Source organism: Lepisma saccharinum, chromosome 30, assembly GCF_977018435.1.
Source record: "Lepisma saccharinum chromosome 30, izLepSacc3.1, whole genome shotgun sequence".
NCBI lineage: Eukaryota > Metazoa > Arthropoda > Insecta > Zygentoma > Lepismatidae > Lepisma > Lepisma saccharinum.
In genome coordinates this window covers 21,532,120-21,552,125 of record NC_139258.1, presented here as the reverse complement: position 1 = coordinate 21,552,125, position 20,006 = coordinate 21,532,120, and the positions used below count along the sequence as shown (strand labels likewise).

The 20,006-nt window shown below is 42.1% G+C and overlaps 1 protein-coding gene across 1 annotated transcript in view; it reads left to right on the top strand.

Annotated features, from left to right (window-relative positions):
- Window positions 1–20,006, top strand: part of LOC145981802 (uncharacterized) — a 57,162-nt gene that overhangs the window by 16,040 nt on the left and 21,116 nt on the right. Inside the window, exons 4-13 of the mRNA XM_083115225.1 lie at window positions 1,606–1,777; window positions 2,772–2,932; window positions 4,925–5,223; window positions 8,782–8,970; window positions 10,375–10,577; window positions 12,265–12,376; window positions 13,596–13,725; window positions 15,526–15,668; window positions 16,788–16,985; window positions 18,084–18,224. Of these exons, the coding sequence (XP_082971351.1) occupies window positions 1,606–1,777; window positions 2,772–2,932; window positions 4,925–5,223; window positions 8,782–8,970; window positions 10,375–10,577; window positions 12,265–12,376; window positions 13,596–13,725; window positions 15,526–15,668; window positions 16,788–16,985; window positions 18,084–18,224 (1,748 nt within the window). The remainder of the gene's footprint in view (window positions 1–1,605; window positions 1,778–2,771; window positions 2,933–4,924; window positions 5,224–8,781; window positions 8,971–10,374; window positions 10,578–12,264; window positions 12,377–13,595; window positions 13,726–15,525; window positions 15,669–16,787; window positions 16,986–18,083; window positions 18,225–20,006) is intronic.

Here is a 20,006-nt window from a genome sequence, read left to right as displayed (position 1 = left end):
TCTGCTCTGCAAAACATTCTGGACTTTCTGACCTGCAAGCCGTCCGGGACTTTCTGCTCTGCAAACCATTCTGGGATTTCTGCTCTGCAAACCATTCTGGGCTTTCTCCTCTGTAAACCATTCTGGGCTTTCTGCTCTGTAAACCATTCAGGGCTTTCTGCCCTGCAAGCCGTCCGGCAGTTTCTGCCCTGCAAGCCGATCGGGGCTTTCTGCCCTGCAAAACATTCTGGACTTTTTACTCTGCAAAACATTCTGGACTTTCTACTCTGCAAAACATTCTGGACTTTCTGCTCTGCAAAACATTCTGGACTTTCTGCTCTGCAAAACATTCTGGACTTTCTGCTCTGCAAACCATTCTGGGCTTTCTGCTCTGCAAAACCATTCTGGACTTTCTGCTCTGTAAACCATTCTGGGCTTTCTGCTCTGCAAACCATTCTGGGCTTTCTGCTCTGTAAATCATTTTGGGCTTTCTGCTCTGTAAACCATTCTTGGCCTTCTGCTCTGCAAACCATTCTGGGTCTTCTGCTCTGCAAACCATTATGGGCTTTCTGCCCCGCAAAGCATTCTGGATGTTCTGCTCTGCAAAACATTCTGGACTTTCTGCTATGCAAACCATTATGGGCTTTCTGCTCTGCAAACCATTATGGGCTTTCTGCTCTGCAAACCGTTCTGGGCTTTCTGCTCTGTAAACCATTCTGGGTTTTCTGCTCTGCAAACTATTCTGGGCTTTCTGCTCTGTAAACCATTCTGGGCTTTCTGCTCTGCAAACCATTCTGGGCTTTCTGCCCTGCAAGCCGTCCGGGATTTTCAGCTCTGCAAACCATTCTGGGCTTTCTGCTCTGCAAACTATTCTGGGCTTTCTGCTCTGTAAACCATTCTGGACTTTCTGCTCTGTAAACCATTCAGGGCTTTCTGCCCTGCAAGCCGTCCGGCAGTTTCTGCCCTGCAAGCCGATCGGGGTTTCCTGCTCTGCAAAACATTCTGGATTTTCTACTCTGCAAAACATTCTGGACTTTCTGCTCTGCAAAACATTCTGGACTTTCTGATCTGCAAAACATTCTGAACTTTCTGCTCTGCAAACCATTCTGGGCTTTCAACTCTGCAAACCATTCTGGACTTTCTGTTCTGTAAACCATTCTGGGCTTTCTGCTCTGCAAACCATTCTGGGCTTTCTGCTCTGTAAACCATTCTGGGCCTTCTGCTCTGCAAACCATTCTGGGTCTTCTGCTCTGCAAACCATTATGGACTTTCTGATCTGCAAACCATTCTGGGTTTTCTGCTCTGCAAACCATTCTGAGTTTTCTGCTCTGCAAGCTGTTCGGGCCTTTCTTCTCTGCAAACCATTCTGGGCTTTCTTCTCTGCAAACCATTGTGGACTTTCTGCACTGCAAACCATTCTGGACTTTCTTCTCTTAAAACCATTCTGGGCTTTCTGCTTTGCAAACCATTCTGGGCTTTCTGCTCTGCAAGCCATTCGGGGATTTCTGCTACTGCAAGCGGATACGTGAAATACAGATAAAGGCAAAACAAGAATTCGTAATCATAATGGAATCTAGAAGCGAAAAATTCATGCGTTTGACTTAACAGAAATCACATTTCTTTCAGATTCCGAATGGATGGTATAATAAGAGACGTCAGGATCATGGAACATTCGGAGAATGTGATCCCGTACGCCCCTGAAGGCGAACAGAAGAACAAGTACAAGATTCTGTTGGAAAACCTTCTTCCTGGCAACGCATTCAATTTCCCCAACGAAACCCTCACGGGTGAAGAAAGGGTGAGTTTATCAACAGGTCTAACATCGATACATAATTTGCCTGCTTAGACATTGCGGGGCAAGGATACTATGCATGGGAGCCTGCAGGGAGGGTTAATTGCGGCCCCCTACCCTGTCCCCGTCTTGGAAAGAAAAAAAAACATTAATACTTCATCCCATATCCTATTTGTTAAATCATTTCACCTTTTCTCCTTTCTTGTAATTTTTTTGTGACTTTTCGTCTCTACATTCCTATCTTCCTGATTTTGATTTAAATATGGTGGAGGCAAAGTACCTGGTATAGTTGGGGGAAACATTGTCAAAATCTGGGGCCACAATTTTCCTTTCTGTCCAATTACTCCCTTCGTCCGAAGATATCATGCAGTAAATATTAATAATAATGAGTAGTACAGCAGCAGAAGTTCGAGGTTTGAATATGAGTGTGTTTGTTCCATCAGCTAATTTGGACAGTTCTTCATTCATCTTCATCGTCGCTATTAACCAAAGAGGTAAAAAGTGACGTACAAAAAATATAAATAGATTAATGCTTTTACTGAAAGGATTAATGGATTTATTTCTAAATTTGCTTTATTTTACTATGCTAAGTTCTTACTTTACATGAGTGATGATATAAAAAAATTGATGAAGGAACTCTCACAAAAAACGCCAAGCCCGTGATTTGAACCCGGACCCCTGTCATCTTAGCGCGCGCTGTGCTAACCAATCCACCAAAAGAGGAGTGGAAATCAGAGCAACAAAATTGTGTGTGTATGAGTGTGTGTGTATGTGTGTGTGTGCGTGTATGTATATGAAATTGGATCAATATAATTTGTACAAAGATTGAATCTGGTATTTTCAAATTTTCGTATTTTAATCGAATTTTCCTTTTCGCTAAAAATTTAGCCGGAATTTCCCTCCAAAAAGGGAAATTTCCCTTCATATAAGAAAACCGATTCGCATCTTTCCCATCAGGCATAATTGATGACTGAATAACCAATAAATATTTTATTTGCAGTGCGCCCTTCACTTTATGCTGTCAGACTCCGTAGAAGAATACGAGCGAGGATCGGAAGGGTCAGATTGCAACTCCCTTCAACCCGGTGCCAGTGCCAATCGGATCAGAAGATCAGTGGAAACGTCAGAGATGAATGAAGATGTTGCTGACGAGTCTCCACGGTAAGTACAAGATAACTGATATCTCCTGAAATACATATTACACTCTCTAAAGAAAAAAATAACGACACTTGCTCGGATATGGTTTTCACAAGATGCATTAACCAAAATCTTTTCTATTTTCATTTACTTTCTTATGTTTCAATTCAAGAGGCTCCCTCCGGTGCTACACTGTTGAATGGAGGCCGATGAGTGCTTCGTGCGATGCGAACTTCCCGCCTGCTCAATGCTCCTCAAAAGCAACAGAGTAGCACCAGAGGGAGCCTCTTGAATTGAAACATAAAAAAATGAAAATAGAAGAGAACTGGGGGTGTTGGATAACTGTCATCGTTTTCGCAAAACCACATCCCGTTTCTTCTGCGATGATAGCAGAGAGTGAGAGAGGCATCACATGACGATCGAACGGACACGACCGACGATGCCTCCTGCCTCTCTCACTCCCTCCTATCCGCTCCCTTGCAACACGTCAGCACCCCTGCTCGTTCTACAGTTTACTAATGCATTCGAGAACGCTCCTTCACCAATACGGCTGGTGGACAAATCTTGCTTTTCTTATTGTTTTAATTCACTTCATAATCTTGTGAAAAAAATATCCGAGCAAGTGTCGCTATTTTTATCTTTACAAAGTGTAATTCATGTACAGGGGGTTGTTTTACACTTCACGCAAAAAAGGAATTTGCAGAAAAAAGACGATAAATTGAAATGTCTGATGGATATTCCAAGTAATATTCTTTAAACCCGAAACTGGATGCAAGGCACGTGGTACAAAGTACTCTGTGACTCGTCCCTTTCACGACATCTATTGGGAATGAAATTGAGCCAGGAATGTTACATATGGGAAAGCCGCGGTGGATCGACGTTCAAAGTTTCGGTGGGTGGACGCTCAAAGTTTCGGTGGATCGACGCTCTAAGTCTCGGCCAATCGACGCTCAAAGTCTCGGTGGATCGACGCTCAATGTCTCGGTGGGTGGACGCTCAAAGTCGCGGTGGATCGACGCTCAAAGTTTCGGTGGATCGACGCTCTATCTCGGCCAATCGACGCTCAAAGTCTCGGTGGATCGACGCTCAAAGTCTTGGTGGATCGACGTTCAAAGTCTTGGTTGATCGACGTTCAAAGTTTCGGTGGGTGGACGCTCAAAGTCTTTGTGGATCACCGCTCAAAGTCTCGGTGGATCGACGCTCAAAGTCTCGGTGGGTCCACGCTCAAAGTCTCGGTGGGTTCACGCTCAAAATTTCGCTTAAAGTCTTAGTGGTTATCAGCGGAATGCCAACTTCCGAATGCACTGCTTGGGCTAAATTCTAAAAGTAATTTTATACAAAAACCATCATAACCTCTTATTCTCCCACACATAGATCATTATATTAACTTTCATAACGTCGATGTGACCATAATATTATAAATAATATAGATGTAATGAGTTTGAAATAGGTAGTGTTGCTTTAACAGTTTATAAGTATACATATAAACCCTTGTTTGTTAAATTTGGAGACAAGTTCATTATACTGGGTGTCCCAGTTAAAAGTAACCTGGCTCAAAAACATTTGTCTATGAGGAAAATGACAGCTATATTGCACCAGTAAAATGGAATAGTCCATTGTAAAGTGAACCGTGGTAGGTATTCAAGGTCATCAGAACACACGCTTCATTTCTTTTCATGATCCTTGGCATGTTACTGTTGATCGAAACCGGGCTACTTTTAACTGCAACACCCTGTATTAATAATAAATACATATGACGGACTGGGTTTCATAGTTCACTAGGGATATTTTGAACACCATAGCATTAATAGTCCTGTATAATTAGGTAATCGAGCTCTGCTCCGTAAGGTGCTAGCCATTTGACAGGAGGTATTTGTATCGGTGATTTCAATAAACAGTGCACAGGGATAGCAAATATATGGGGCAGAATTACGCGAGATTGAAGATTTAAGTTTTTACTATAAGATTACACTAGAGTCACTGCTCACGCACTTAATTAATTTATTACTGTTTCAGGATTGGAAAGTTGAGCCATGACGGCACCTCTGGCAAGGGAGATCCTAGAACTCGTGGCACGTACCCTGGAGTCAAACCCGAGCACCTTAATATACAGACGAGCGCCTGCCCAGTGGAGAACGGAGTTGTGGACAGCAGACAAGGAGCCATATCCTTAGGTGACGTCATCGCCGGTATAGCCGCTGGTCTTCAACCGAATAATCCCTCCGTCACGGACCTTCTTAGAAGGGGAGCTGATGCCAGGAATCTTACAAGGGCTTACGATCCTGTGCAATCAGTTTTCGCCGCCACTTTGGCAGGTAAGGATTTCCGACATTTTCCCTTCATTTTCCCCAAATTTTTGGAAATTTTCCCCTTATTTTCCCGAAATTTTTGGAAATTTTCCCCTTATTTCTCCCAAAATTTTTATGACCTTTTTTTTTAACACTTTCGTCGTCTTCATTTCTGTCGTGATGCCTTGTTAAAAAAATTGACGAGGTTTCTAAATTTCAACACTAATACTAGTTCTTACTTAATACTCAGCAACGGGCATGCATACCAGTGTGAAGTCAGCCACTTTCATTCGAGGGTTATAAAACTTCACTGGGTGGTGTCACAAGCACCAAATTATAGTACTAATAAAACAATACTAATATTTTTCAACAAGCCCTTAGTAAAGACATTAAATTAAGTGTAAATTTCCATAAGACTGCACAAGCACGTCACCACCATTCCACAGTAAATTGTTGACTGACTAACATTTAAAATAGCTGGAAGAAGTTGAAATTCGTTACAACAATAGATGCTCTCATTTAACCAGCCCTGCCGTTCTACACGTGTCCATTGTTGAATTTCAGTGCAATGAAATTTACTATACAGCGTGTTCACAATGAGACTCCAACATTTTGAAAGTCTATAACTTTTTCATTTCAGATTGTACAGCTGTGATTCCGGAAGAAGCAGAAGCAGAAACTCAAAAAGTTTATGTGGTAACGTTTTAGTGCGCGCAATAGCCGTAGTGGCGCTGCAGCACTCGATTGTTTGAAAATTGAGATTCCAAACGAGCGTGCACAGGTTCATTCGAAAGGAGTCCACAGAAGTCAGTAAGACAAGCAGTGAAGAACTGTGTGAACTGTCGACCGTTTCATACCAAGTTCTCTCGCTGCTTGTCTTACTGACGTCTGTGGACTCCTTTCGAATGACCTCCGCACATTTTCTACAACCTGTTCCTGGATTCTGCGTTTACCACCACCGTGTCCTTTCAAAGCATTGCCGGTCGCCAAAAACTGGTCACACCACTTCTTTATAGTCTTGAATGTCGGAGGATCCTAATTGTACACACGACGAAAGTTTCGTTGCACTTGAATAACTGATTTTGTTTCTGCATACCACCACACAACCTGTGCACGCTCGTTTGGAATCTCCATTTTCAAACAATCGATTGTTGCAGCGCCAATACGGCTATTGCGCGCACTAAAACGTTACCACATAAACTTTTTGAGTTTCTGCTTCTGCTTCTTCCGGAATCACAGCTGTACAATCTGAAATGAAAAAGTTATAGACTTTCAAAATGTTGGAGTCTCATTGTGGACACGCTGTATATTACTAGTTAGCAGTTATCAAAACGGGTGATATTTAAATTCGTTAATTATTTTGACTTTTAAGTATAAAGACGACCCAATCAGTGCTTATTTTTACGGGAAATGTGAATCCTGTCTCTCTTTTGGAACTTAAACTATAGAAACTTCCGCTATAGTCGGAAGCATTTCCTTTAACATTTTTGCTAGGATAAATGCTTCCAAAAATTTTATAGCATTTTTTTATAGCAGACAGTAGCACGTATACAGGCACAAGTATGTATTTCACGTAACATTACGGTTAGTATTTGCGATTGCAATGCAGAGCGTACAGAGTACCCTGTGAGGCACATTTGCTCTCCATTAGTACTATAGGTATTGTCTACTATTATGGCGGGCGCTCTACATGCTGTCAAGGGAAGTGGAGAGCGGGGGAATACGCAGCAGACCAACCAGACAACAGCGGTGGCGCCGAGAGTTACGACGTCGAGGGGAGGAACTACTACGTGCACCTCGTTCTGCAGGCTGCTGCGTTTCTTATCACGCTAGATTGGTCGCTTCCCCGCTCCCCTCGCCAGCTTATAAGACGCCCATCGTAAGACTGGACGTTCCTCCAACCACCTCAGCAAATATATGAGAGTCCAGGCCAAGTATTCTCAAATCTTGAGTATTATTGCAAGGCTGATGTTATGGCCTTTTAATTTTCTTAGTTCTTATACCGTGCGTCCATTTCGATGTGCAGCCGAGAGATCGGGAGAAGCGTGGCGGGCGGCACTGACGGAGATGCCGACATTTGCGGCCTGAAATGCCCGCTTATTTTTATGGACATATGCAGACATTTATATAAATATTGCAAAACGAGCACTAACCTGTGTTATAAGAGTATGGTTTTAATTTTAGTAGCTTAGTGACTGTATGTGCCGATGATTTTGACACGCCCACCTCTTGTGAAACACGGCGTAGAGGTTTGTTTGGAGAACGTTCTAACGCTGCACCAATATCATCGAGTTTTGCTTCGGTTAGAATCCGTCGTTTTTGCTTAGGTGTTTTAAAATTTAACGATACAGTTTCTCGTAATTTAAGGACAAGATGTCTAACCGTATCTCTGTGTGGAGTTGAAACGCATGGGAATTTCTGTACAAATTACCTACATACACGTCTCGACACGAGTTTGTTTTCACGTAGGTACGTGTCATACATAAAAAAATCTTTGTTCTAACGTGAATCTTGCGGCTGGCATTCCAATCGTCTCACTGACACGTCACACATACACACTACAATAACACAAACAAGTAACTGCAAGTAACCAAGAATAACACTCTTGCGCACAGTACGAAATTAACACGCTCTTGGTTTACATTGCTCGCCACTATATTTACAACTCTGTCTTCATCTAGTCGCGAAGGAACAAAAAACTCGAGCTCGGAGATTTCGGATTGCAAGGAAGCTCACGAACACTATTGACTTTTAACGGTTTCTTCTACAGCGTAATCTTGATACAGTGTTGCACATTCAAAACCTCCAAACGATCCCCATCGGCACAAAACTCTTTCAAGGATATAAACTTAAGCAGGACGTTACTGGTCAAAAGTATGATTAAAATGTTTTATTATCTGTGGCTCTTAACATCGTTTCTAAAGCGTATTTTTTTGTGTATATAAGAGCAGAACTTGGATGAATTACAGAAGAACTTTTGCGTGTTATAACACAGGTTAGTGATCGTTTTGCAATATTTATATAAATGTCTGCATATGTCTATAAAAATAAGCGGGCATTACAGGCCGCAAATGTCGGCATCTCCGTCAGCGCCGCCCGCCACGCTTCTCCCGATCTCTCGGCTGCAGATCGAAATGAACGCACGGTATATTGACTCCAATTTGCATTCTAAATGCTGGGTGCGGTAATGTTTCTGCACTAATGATTAGGCTACTGTGGTGTATATGGCCTGCAAAGGTCGTTCGTTTTACTGCCTAGGGACAATTCAACATTTAGTAAAAATGCCTGTCCGCCGATAGGATATTGGTAATAACTAGTGAGGTCGGGAAGAGGAAAAGCCAGTTTTGTGATGGACAGTTTCATAGATGGGCAAGTGAGAGGCAGATAGACTTGAGTGAAGACGTGTGTGTGTGTAAGAGACCTAAGCAGGACGTCAAAGGCATGCACACCAAAACAGACATGTGTTTCTAGGGGTCATAAAAGTCCAATGGTACATGGTGGAGGCGCCGGGCAGTGCCTCGTTCCTCCTGAACAAGCATGTTATTATAAGAGCACTCCTTTAGCAAACATATTTTTGTTCCGCAGGTCAGATTGCCGAGGTGGCAGTGTACCAAGGGCCTCAAATTAACAGCGGCGGCCAATTGACTGTCGGGGCAGACGGCGGCTGGAACATAACCACGGACAGGCCGATCCCTCAGTGGTACTTCATCAATAACCAAAACGGACAACAGCATTTCGAGGCTACGGCGGCTGAGTTGAGAGGTGCAGTTGACGGTAAGTGAGGAAGTTTTGCAGGCATGTTTAAATTAGGAAATTCAAATTCAGGGAACGTTTAAAAGTTTTTATCTATTGGTTTATCGAGAAAAGTTACATTTTCTGATTGGGCATTGTTTGTATTGCATATGTATTTAAGTTTCTATTTTACGTACAACGCGGAGAGCACAAAATCATACGCCTCCTCAGTAAATTGTACGAGGCGCATTAAAAAAGCCGATTGATTCCATGAAACAAGAAAAGAAGTGTAGCAATATTGTATTAGTGGTTACAAAAACATACATATCCACTTCATTTTTCAACAGTCACTATTACTTTCCAAGCACTTTCCGTACAGTGGAACAAGCTTTCTTATACCTTCTGAATAGAAGTTCGCCGCCTGGGAGTTCAGCCAATTTAACACTGCTGTTTTCAACACCCCCTCCCCCAGTTTCCTTGAGATGCAAGCCACTTTTTGATGTGCAGGGAGGCGCAAGGTCAGGACTATATGGGGGAGAGTGATCAGTATGTGGCGTTGCGTTGTCACAGTTAAGAACAGTTCCTGAGCGCAGAATTCCACTTGTCGGTTTTGTATTGCACCTCATAGTTTTGAGTGTATCAGAGTACGGTGACGATGTTATTGTTTTCTCCGGTTCTCATTTGCGACAGTTCGCGACAAAACAACGAAGGTCCATGGAATTTGGTATCGCGTGGAGCGTCTTGCGACAAAACGATCTGCGCATGCGCGAGTCCGTTCACTTCAGCTACAGAAACGGGGGCAAAAAGTCCTACTTGAATAGCCTCTGTGTCCATCAGAATAAAGATCGCTGCAGTTCAACGACAGTAGCAGTATTATGTAGATTCAATGAAACGTATATAAATTGATACATTTATTCTACATACACATTGATTCTGATGAATCGTTATCCGCATCCTAAATTATAACAGGTAGACCTAGACCTATTGTGCAAATGGATGAAATCGGCAATCAGATTTTAGCTAACAAACAAAATGACTCGTTGTGTCGTTTCGCTTTGTAACACTTCGTGTTCCGTTGCGTCGCGTTGCGTAGGATCCGGTGTACGGCTGGCCAAAGCGTCATCTCTCTTCCTTCAACTTTCTATACTCCCTTTCTGCACATCGCGCTACGACGCCAGGGGTCCTGGGTTCGAATCCAGGCCTGAGCATGGATATTTGTGAGTGTTTATTCATCAATTTCATCATGTCATCACTCATCCCTATCTTCGCAAATTAGCCAAAAGTGGCATAAAAAGCGGTGTAAAATAAAGCAAATCAATAACAATATACTCCCTTTCTAAGCCAACACACTATTATGTTTCTTGCAGAAATCTGCACGTTACAATTTGAAAATGTAAACACTCTCGGCGTCACCTTCAGAAGTTATTTTTTTTTTGTTTGTTCCAGGTCTCCTCCTAGGTCAAAGGGTATACGAGCTCAACAGCCAGGTCAGTTCCCTGAAGCTCTCCAACATCTTAGAGTGGTACTATTCCGACCTGGGAATCCCAGACCAGAACAGCAACGCACAGAACCCCAATGCGCGGCTTCGAGCGTGCGATAGGGTCAGCCAATTCGGCCAGCGAGTGGACACCAACACACTCAATTCGCAGGTAGGTCCTGAGGCGGTATTATTTTCCCCAAAAATTCGATTATAATTTTAGCACAATTTTCTCCAAAATGTACATAAAATGATACCTCCATTGCGCTGTTACACTAGTATTTTGATATGTAAGCCGCATTTCCTATGTCTGCCCATGATAGTTTTATTCATTGCAAACAATTTTGAGGTACTTATTTTCTATTAAATCTCTCGCGATGTTACGGCTTACGTTTGACGGAAGGTGCGCACTCGATCTACCGGCAGAACCCCACCTCTCTTCTCGGTGAACAAAAAAGTTGCAATAGCAGGTGGAAAATCGTGGGATACCTTCTATTTGCACGTGGTTTCATGAAGCACCATGTTTTGGTGGAGGGTGAGGATAACATTTTGGTTATGCACGTTATGCACCCGTAAATATGTTACAGAGAAATGTTAAATTTTGGCGGCATTTTTCGTTCTTTGAGCACGAAATATCTTGAAATGTGCAGGAAAAGGCCACAATTAACATTGTAGGTCAAATTTACGTTATTTCGCGATTTCGAATGCTTGTGAAATGTGTTTTGAATATGTCCCCACACATGCTTACACACTGCCTTGGCAACAATTAATGTTTTTTTCGGTGTTGAATTGGCGAAAATCAAGGTCCCCACAGGACACATCAAACAGCTCCCGCCAAGAGATGGCGTGTCGTATGCGAGCAGTTGTTGCCAAACGTTTTCGTGCGAAACATGACGACTAACCTTAGTGTGCAGTCCTTTGAAAAGGCTAGCAAAGAATACTGCTGAGCTATTCAAGGCTTTGGGGGGGGGGGGGGGATTGTTTTCCTTTCGCCATCTGAAATAACTGCTCCCTGTGTGTCTGCTGTGAATGTGGCAACTAGGGGTTCAAATTTCCCTCCGAAAGGGAACGGCGTGCTCTGATTGGCAGAGAACAAAGCACGTGTTGTCTCCAGCGTTCCTCTTAGTAGGTGCAAGCACTCGCGTCTTCCAACAGATGACACATCACCGACTGGCGGGAGCGGTACCAGAAAAAACCTTGTGCGGTATAACATTGCGTGTCAACTTATATTTATGTGTGCGTGGGTGTGTATATACACAAGGTGTAACGGAAATACGGAGCAAAGCTTCTGGAATGTAGAAAGAAAAATTCAACAGCGGTACGGAAATGTGTAATTTCTGAATAATAATGACTTTTCAAGTAGGGCACTCCAGTACGTATATTAGCTGGAATTATTAAAAATGTACGCATTTCCGCATCCAAGTTGATGTAACATTTCTTCTCCACACATGCGTCGGCCTCCGTGGCAGAGTGGGTAGCACACCGCGCTACAATGTCAGAGGTTCCGGGTTCGAATCCTAGCTTGGACATGGGTGTTCTTTGTATGTCCCTTCATCGATTTCATCACTCATCCTCATCTTCGCGGTGAGACAAAGGTGGCAGAAAAGAGAAGTAAAATAAACCAAATCAATCAATTCACCCATGAAAAATCAATACCTGAAGATTTACTCCGCATTTTCATTACACCCTATTTGTGTGTGTGTGACATAATGTAAAAAATAACCCTTTGATACCATACACGGTTTGTTTTCATGGTCCTGATCTCTTTCAAGATGGAAAGTTTTTTGAAGCTTTTAAAATACACTACAGATTGTGTAATGACAGATTTACCATTCTCTTTTGCTTACTTCTTATTCCAGGCAGTCAGCTTCTCTCAAGTTCTCTACGACAAGAGCATCTCAATTAAAATTAGTGAAGAGTCAGTCCAAAATTTCGCTTCGTCCGCTGCTGGTCAAGCGAAGAGCGTCATCGGTGAGTATCATACTACAAGCCAATTGTACAATCTGCTTTTAGACTAGTGTTGCCACAGGAAGTCGGACATTTTGGTGGCGGATATCTTGGCGCGGACATTTCGGTGCCAGGTAATTTGCGTTGCTTTGAGGTGAGAAATCAAATAGAGCAGATGCTCCTATTAGGCATCCGATACGAAACCGCAGCCAATAGGCGGCGCCGCTGATACCCATCATCCACATCGGCAGGGTCTCTCTCATTGGCTACGAGTTGAGATCGGTTGAGCTTCGGCTATGTTCGGAAGCAAAATGGATTTTCTTTAAAATTACGTGATTTCCTTATTCCACTCATTCTTTACATGTGCGTAATGTAGACATATTCTCCGATATCTCATCTTTACGTGGATGTACGATAAACATCACAATTTAGTTTCATAAGTGCTGTCACAATCCTTAAAACGCCACAGAATAGGCCAAAGCCACATGTTATCTTTGTTTGTGCTCAATCGTGCTCAGTTGTCTGCCGTTGACGTCACCACTAATATGGTCCACTCATCAAAGAAAGCGGGCAAGGTTGCCAAATCCTAAGAAATAAGGTTGCCAACTTCCAAAAAAAAAAATATGTTGCCAACTTCTTAAAAAATCAGGTCGCGAACTTCCAAAAAAAAAATTCAGGTTGCCAACTTCCAAAAAAAAATTCAGGTTGCCAACTTCCAAAAAAACATGTTGCCAACTTCCAAAAAAATCATGTTGCCAACTTCCAAAAAAAATCATGTTGTAAACTTCCAAAAAAAAAGTCATGTTGCCAACTTCCAAAAAAAATCAGATAGGTTGCCAACTTCCAAAGAAATCAGGCTGCCAACTTCCTGAAATATCAGGTTGCCAACTTCCTGAAAAATCAGGTTGCCAACTCCCTGAAAAATCAGGTTGCCAACTCCTTGAAAAATCAGGTTGGCAACTTCCTGAAAAATCAGTTTGCCAACTCCCTGAAAAATCAGGTTGCCAACTCCTGAAAAATCAGGTTGCCAACTCATGAAAAATCAGGTTGCCAACTCCTGAAAAATCATCTTATTTAAGTCATCAATTTTAGATTATTTTTTTTGTTTGGTTCGAGGGAATTTTTAAAGATTCAGGCCTAATAATCCATTTAAATACTCTACTAATAGTAGTTCTTGTAATTGTGGAGCAGTTTGTTACTTCCAAACCCCGGTAATGACATCACATTACTTCTTTCTTCGCAGGAAGCCTCCAAGCAAGCACACAGTCTTCCTGCTACACCGCAACCAATGATAACCTCCCAGTCGAGCCGAACGTCGACCTGTACCTGGTCGTTGATTGGACAGCAGAATCCCAGATGAAAACTCTACTATAGTAAGTGTTTCTAGCAAGGGTGTGTTTCTCATAATAACGAAGCCTGGGTGGATTTTGATTACCAGGTGTTCCTTACGATGAATTACTATGGGAGGTATGGAGTCCCATTCGTGATCTTGGTTATAGTGGGTGTGATATGAACAGCAGATCACCTTTACCTATATTCTGTTCCCACTATCTCTGAAGCAACGATGCGCATAACGGCAGAGAAGGGGGGATGGAGTGGGCAGAGCCAAACGGTTGGTACGTGCAGTCGCTTTCCACTCCACGCAATCCCATTCCCTCTCACGTCTTGATTGATGGAGCCTTGTCGCGTCACTACTTGGGCAGAGACTTGTTTTCTTTCGTTTGCTCCAGAGATAAACAAGTCAAAGTATAGAACCATTTGTGTGCAACATCGACGGAAAGAAATCTTATACTTTTCTTATTTAACGTCGTTTCTTTATTTTACTTTTAGCTAATCGTGACGATGATTATGAATGAAAATTTAGATTAAATTGATTCAGGGGAACTCGGAAAGAAACAACCTTGTCTAGTTCAGGACTCGAACCTTGAACCTTATGCGTATTTCTCAGGAAACTGTGTCGCCCTACTAGCTCCGACTAGTATGCACATTAGAGAGCGATATATCTGTATGCTATTCTATGGCCACTTTCGTCGTTATCAACTTTCAGAGAAGGCCCATAACGGGATTGGGTAGTGTTGATGACGTCACTTGGTGGACGGAACGCCAACGCCCGAACGTGTCAAAATGGTCTTGAACTTTAAGCTGTGTCGTACTAATTTGATCGCTGGCGTAACCATGTAATGTAATAGGGTGCGGCGGGGGAGGGAAGATTTTTTTTGGCCGAGCTTTAAATGGATTTTAAAAGTATCCTATTCATTTTACTGCTGTAATAGACATTTCCGCACACTTGGTTACTTTGAACATGAAACGTGATTTTTCTACTGTAGTGTAATTTTATAGAAAGCAATAGATAAGTAAACATCGTTTCTTACACTCGGAAATGGCGGGACAAACTTAAAATTTACTGTTTTTTATTTTAAAACATGAATTATTTTTATTACTATTACATTATAATCTCATCTACGCAGAACAAAACGAGGTGCTTGTGGCTCTATCGTTGTTAGTTTCTGAGACATTAAAGTATTTAGAGTAGGTACGCCGAATTATTTGGGCCTGTGGGGCCCGAGCCCATCTAATAATTAGTTTGTTATTTTATTTTATTTTAGAAATCAAGTCACTACGTTTAAGAAAACAAAATATGTCATCATTATACACTTACAGAACTTACTTCACCAATATGATAGTTTTCAGAGTCCTATGTTATTTACGCAATCGTTATTAGTAAAGTAAGGGAGGGTAACAAAGATGGCGATTATAACTCTCAATACAGGCAGGTAAAACAGCACCGACAAATACACTTATGACTAAATTAGACATAAATAGCCATTTTAAAATTCAGAAATGGCCTGGAACGGTATGTAAACGTAAAAACCTACATTTTCCTGCCAATGAACCGCAAAAGGCAAATCCTCAGCCACGTATGACATATATAATTGCATAAAGTTAGAAAACAAACCCATGAGTTCACCCCACCCAATATTTTTCAAAAGTTTAGCACCACTGTTTAAGAGTAAAAGTATGCAATTTCAAATATCGCGCTGAAAAACAGTTAAGGCGTCGAGGCTATACCGCTGAATCAGCCCGGGCATTTTAAAACCAAGGCCGTGACTTGCTCAGAATACGGAGTATTATCCAGGTTAAAACTAAACCTACGTTCTTATGTTTGCTTCCAGCGTCCTCACGCAATACCTGGAGATCAGACCCGGTGGGATTGGAGTCACCATCATCAACGGGGGAGACGGAACATTCATCGTCAACAGAACAGACACCATCCTTGACATCGTCGCTAATGTAACTTCAAGGAACGACCAGCCCTGTGAGTATGCGACTGAACTCAGTGTAGCCACAACCAGAAACTGTAAAATCTCCTTTAAATGGCCAAATCCGGATAAAATTTTATCCGGATATAAGAATTATCCGTTGCATCCGAAACGGATATCGAATTTTGTGCCCATCCCTAATTTAAACCTGTAAATTTATCCTTTTTCACCCAAATTTCCCAAACATACAGAGAAACTGAGATTGTGACAACAAAAATGTTATTTTTATTAGCAGTAGTCGTGAAGTTAGTACTACAGGGTGCCTACAAATGATTGAAGTGGTTTCATGATGTTACTGTACATGTACGGTATGCGCCAAAATATACAGTACTGAAACTCGCGCATCTCGAACACGTGATTGCGTTTGTCGACGGGGCATAGCTCCAGCTGCACGTGTTCGCAGCAGTGAAAAGGAAGTTGTGTTGTGCAGTTGTTGTTGTAAATGGGTCTCTCGACGGAGGAAAAAGTATTCATAGTTGAGCATTATTTCCGCTCATATGGAAGCGGTCGTGAAGGTGGACCGAGTTTGAAACAGGTGACTGGTCTATATGCAACCCAAATGACAATCGTCCACTCCACATGCCCTAACCTAACCTAACCGTAGGTTTCCTGACAGTTATGCAACCCAAAAGGCACGATTGTTATTTGGGTTGCATATAGACCAGTCATTATATTGTAACATGTCTTATACTTTTGTTCACCTTTTCATTTCAGTACTGTATATTTTGGCGCATACTGTATTATTGAACGTATCACGAAGTAATTTTGCAGTTTTGCTAATCACTACGCCACTGAGGTCGGCACACTAAATCATAGAAATTGCGAAAAACGAAATGTCAAAAAACGTTTCAGTAACATTAGGTTAAAATAAGGTGATAATGGGAAGATATTAATTTTTACAAGCTCTAAACTTTATGTATTTTGTTATATTTCCGGTATATACTAGGCGAAAAAGAAAGTAACATTTATTTCACTCTTCATTTTGCTTAACATTAATACTGTTTGTGATCCGGGTTATTTATAAATTTCCCTGAAATTTCTATATGTTTCACGAAACTTCTCTTTTCCAATGTTGCCATTACATGGTTAATTGATACACTAACTCTTTTCTGCAGGGAAAACGGGGATCGACTTGCAAACGGTACTCATTCAATTGAAGAGCTACTTCGACACACAGATGGAGGACGAGAGGCAGAGGAGGCTTGCTGTATCCAACGCGACTGTGGTTGCGTTCATCTCCTACAATACAATCGACGAGACCTACAAGGAAAACGCTAGGAAAATGTTCATACGATTCAAGGAAGAGAATCCAGGTACGTACAGCACGCCAGGGAAAGTATAACCAGATCTAATAAATTCAAACGACTCTACAGGGTGAGGCAAATGTCAGGTTACATAGGTGAATGGCCACCACGGTCGCCAGACCTATCATCCCTACATTTCTACTTATTGGGACACGTAAAGGAACGCCAAACAAAGTCTAACCAAACCTAATAAATTAAAATGAATCTACAGGGTGAGGTAAGAGTCAGGTTACATAGGTGAACGGCCACCACGGTCGCCAGACCTAACCCCCCTGGATTTTTCTTGCGGGAACACGTAAAGGCACTCCAGACAAAGTCTAACCAAGCCTAATAAATCCAAACGAATCTACAGGGTGAGGCAAATGTCAGGTTACATAGGTCAATGGCCACCACGGTCACCAGATTTATCAGCCTTGCATTTTTACTTGTGGGGATACGTAAAGACCTTCGTGTACGCTAAGAAAATTAAGAGCCTCTACCACTTCAAAGAAAGGATCACAGGCTGCATCCCCATAATCCCCCCACTATACTAGCAGAAGTTTCGTTTTCCTTCATAACCTGACTTTTGCCTTACTGTAGATTTACCATTATATGAAGCAGCAGTCTCTTAAAACAGGTTGACATTAAGGAATAAAAAGTAGTTTTTCATTACAGAATTTTTAATTTTATCAAACAGTAACAATCCTAGGACTGGCTATGAACCAGCAGCTTGATTGGTGTAAGTATGGCATTCAATGGGCCTGTCCGAAGGCATCGTCACCTTGTAATCAAGGGGTCGAGAATTCGATGCCCGGTGGAGACACATAGTGGTTCGGATTTCACTTATAGCTGTAGGTCCAGTCCCAGTTAGCCTTCTGTGCATAAAGTGGACTTAAAAACAAGAATTCAAACAAACACACAAGCATGTGATACAGCAATATGACAAGGCGTATTCAACAAAAAAAAGTCTCTATTATTGTGTAGCCTCCCTCTCGCCTAAGGTTAAAGTTAGATCAATCTCTTATCTTCCTTCTGTTTTGATTAGTCTGATGTTGTTTACGGACCAAGAATAACAAGACCTTACTGTCTTTGCCGATCTCATTATGCTCATTTGCATTTGCCTTTCAGATGTGACTTTCCTGTACATGGTTGGGTCAGCGTCGGAAACATTGAAGGAGCTCGTATATGATGCTAACAAGGATATCATGCAGCTTACTACTGGAAACAACTGGAACGTTGTTAACCAGCTACAGACCAGACTTAGAGAACGTAAGTTTCTATTTAGTTTTAGCAGAAATTACCCGTTCTGATAGGGTAAGGTAAAACCTTACAGATTATCCACATAACGACAGCCAATTGATTTCATTTGATTTTTGTTATTTAGTGTAGCTTTTCTGCCACTTGCGCAGAGACTTCTTTTCATTCGCTCGCTCCAGAGATAACCGGGACAGAGTATAATCGCGACGACGAAGATGAGTGATGATATGGTGAAATTCAGGACTAAAAGTGGTAAACGCTGTAAGTGCCAAAAGCGAAAGCATTGGGAAATCGCATCGTTCCGCACATCAGGCCGTAAGAACGTGCACACTAGTGACCTCTTTACACGCCCTTTGAACTACTTAGAGGGCTACCAGCCACTTTTCACGTTTACCACATTATAAAGCATGGCGCATTTCACAGTTTAACGTGGAAAACGGTGTTTGAATTATTGTGGCACTTACAGCGTTTACCAATTTTAGTCTTCAATTGATGAAAATGGACACTGACAAAGAACACCCATACTCAGACCGAGATTCGAACCCGTGACACCTGACGTCGTAGCGCGCTGTGCTAACCACTCCGTCACGTTGATCGGCGAAAGTTATTTACAAGCACTAACGTAACAATATGTGCTCTCTGTGATTGCACTTTTTTTATTTGCTCGACGTTTGGACACATGTGTGTCTGTGAAGAGCAAAGAATGGATGTAACAATAGTATATTAGAAATTACAAAACAATGACAGTAGATAGTAAATATGCCTTTGACGACAACTTTGATTTCTTGACCAAACGACCACAAAAACCTCAAAAACTCACTTTCTCTCCCCGTTTCGCGCCTCATTTATTACGCCGATGATGTTTCACGGCGCAGAAAAGCAGTGATGGGTGAAAGATGAGCTCTCATCCTCTCATCCTCTCATCCTCTCATCCTCTCATCCTCTCATCCTCTCATCCTCTCATCTTCTCATCTTCTCATCCTCTCATCCTCTCATCCTCTCATTCTTGAAGTATGAATGCACCTTATCGTAATCTTCCAAGTCTCGGGGACACCAATGTTTGTATATCGTGATCTTTGTAAACCTCTCTCGGGAACGATGTGGCACACACATGCGCGCGCCTATTTATCTATCATGGGTAGATCATGTTCCGCGCATTTATTTGTTGTGCAGACACAGCGTGATGAGTAAATGCACTTTCTTATTCTTGAAGTATGAATGCATCTTATCGTAATCTTCCAAGTCTCGGGGACACCAATGTTTGTATATCGTGACCTTTGTAAACCTCTCTCGGGAACGATGTGCCACACATACGCGCGCGCGCTGGTGCTTCTTATTATTTTCGTATTGTGATGCAAGCAAAACAAATAATAATTGTTGTTTTTAGGATGCCTGGCCCCTAACCCCGCCAGGGTGCGTGGTGCCCAACCCAAAAAAGGTTCTAACGGCTGCGGTTGTAGATTACCGCACCTCTGTAGGGTTTCACGTGTTTTTTTTTCCCCAAACTTCCATGAAACTCTACAGAGGACCTCCGTAATGCATGCAACGTGTACTAACGACTCTAGTGTTATTTTGGAGTATGTTAACCCCACCAGCAGTGTTTCCAACTTGTTGTAGCTTTTCACGGTGTATAATTTTTAGCTTTTTATGCTGTACGAATACTGGAAGCTTGACAGTAACAACCAACAGAGTAGGTAAACCTACATCCAGGAACTGGCAACACTAGTTTCTGACAGTGAATTTGAAATAAAATATTAAACAAAATACATGAGTAAGCACTGTGGGTACAAATAG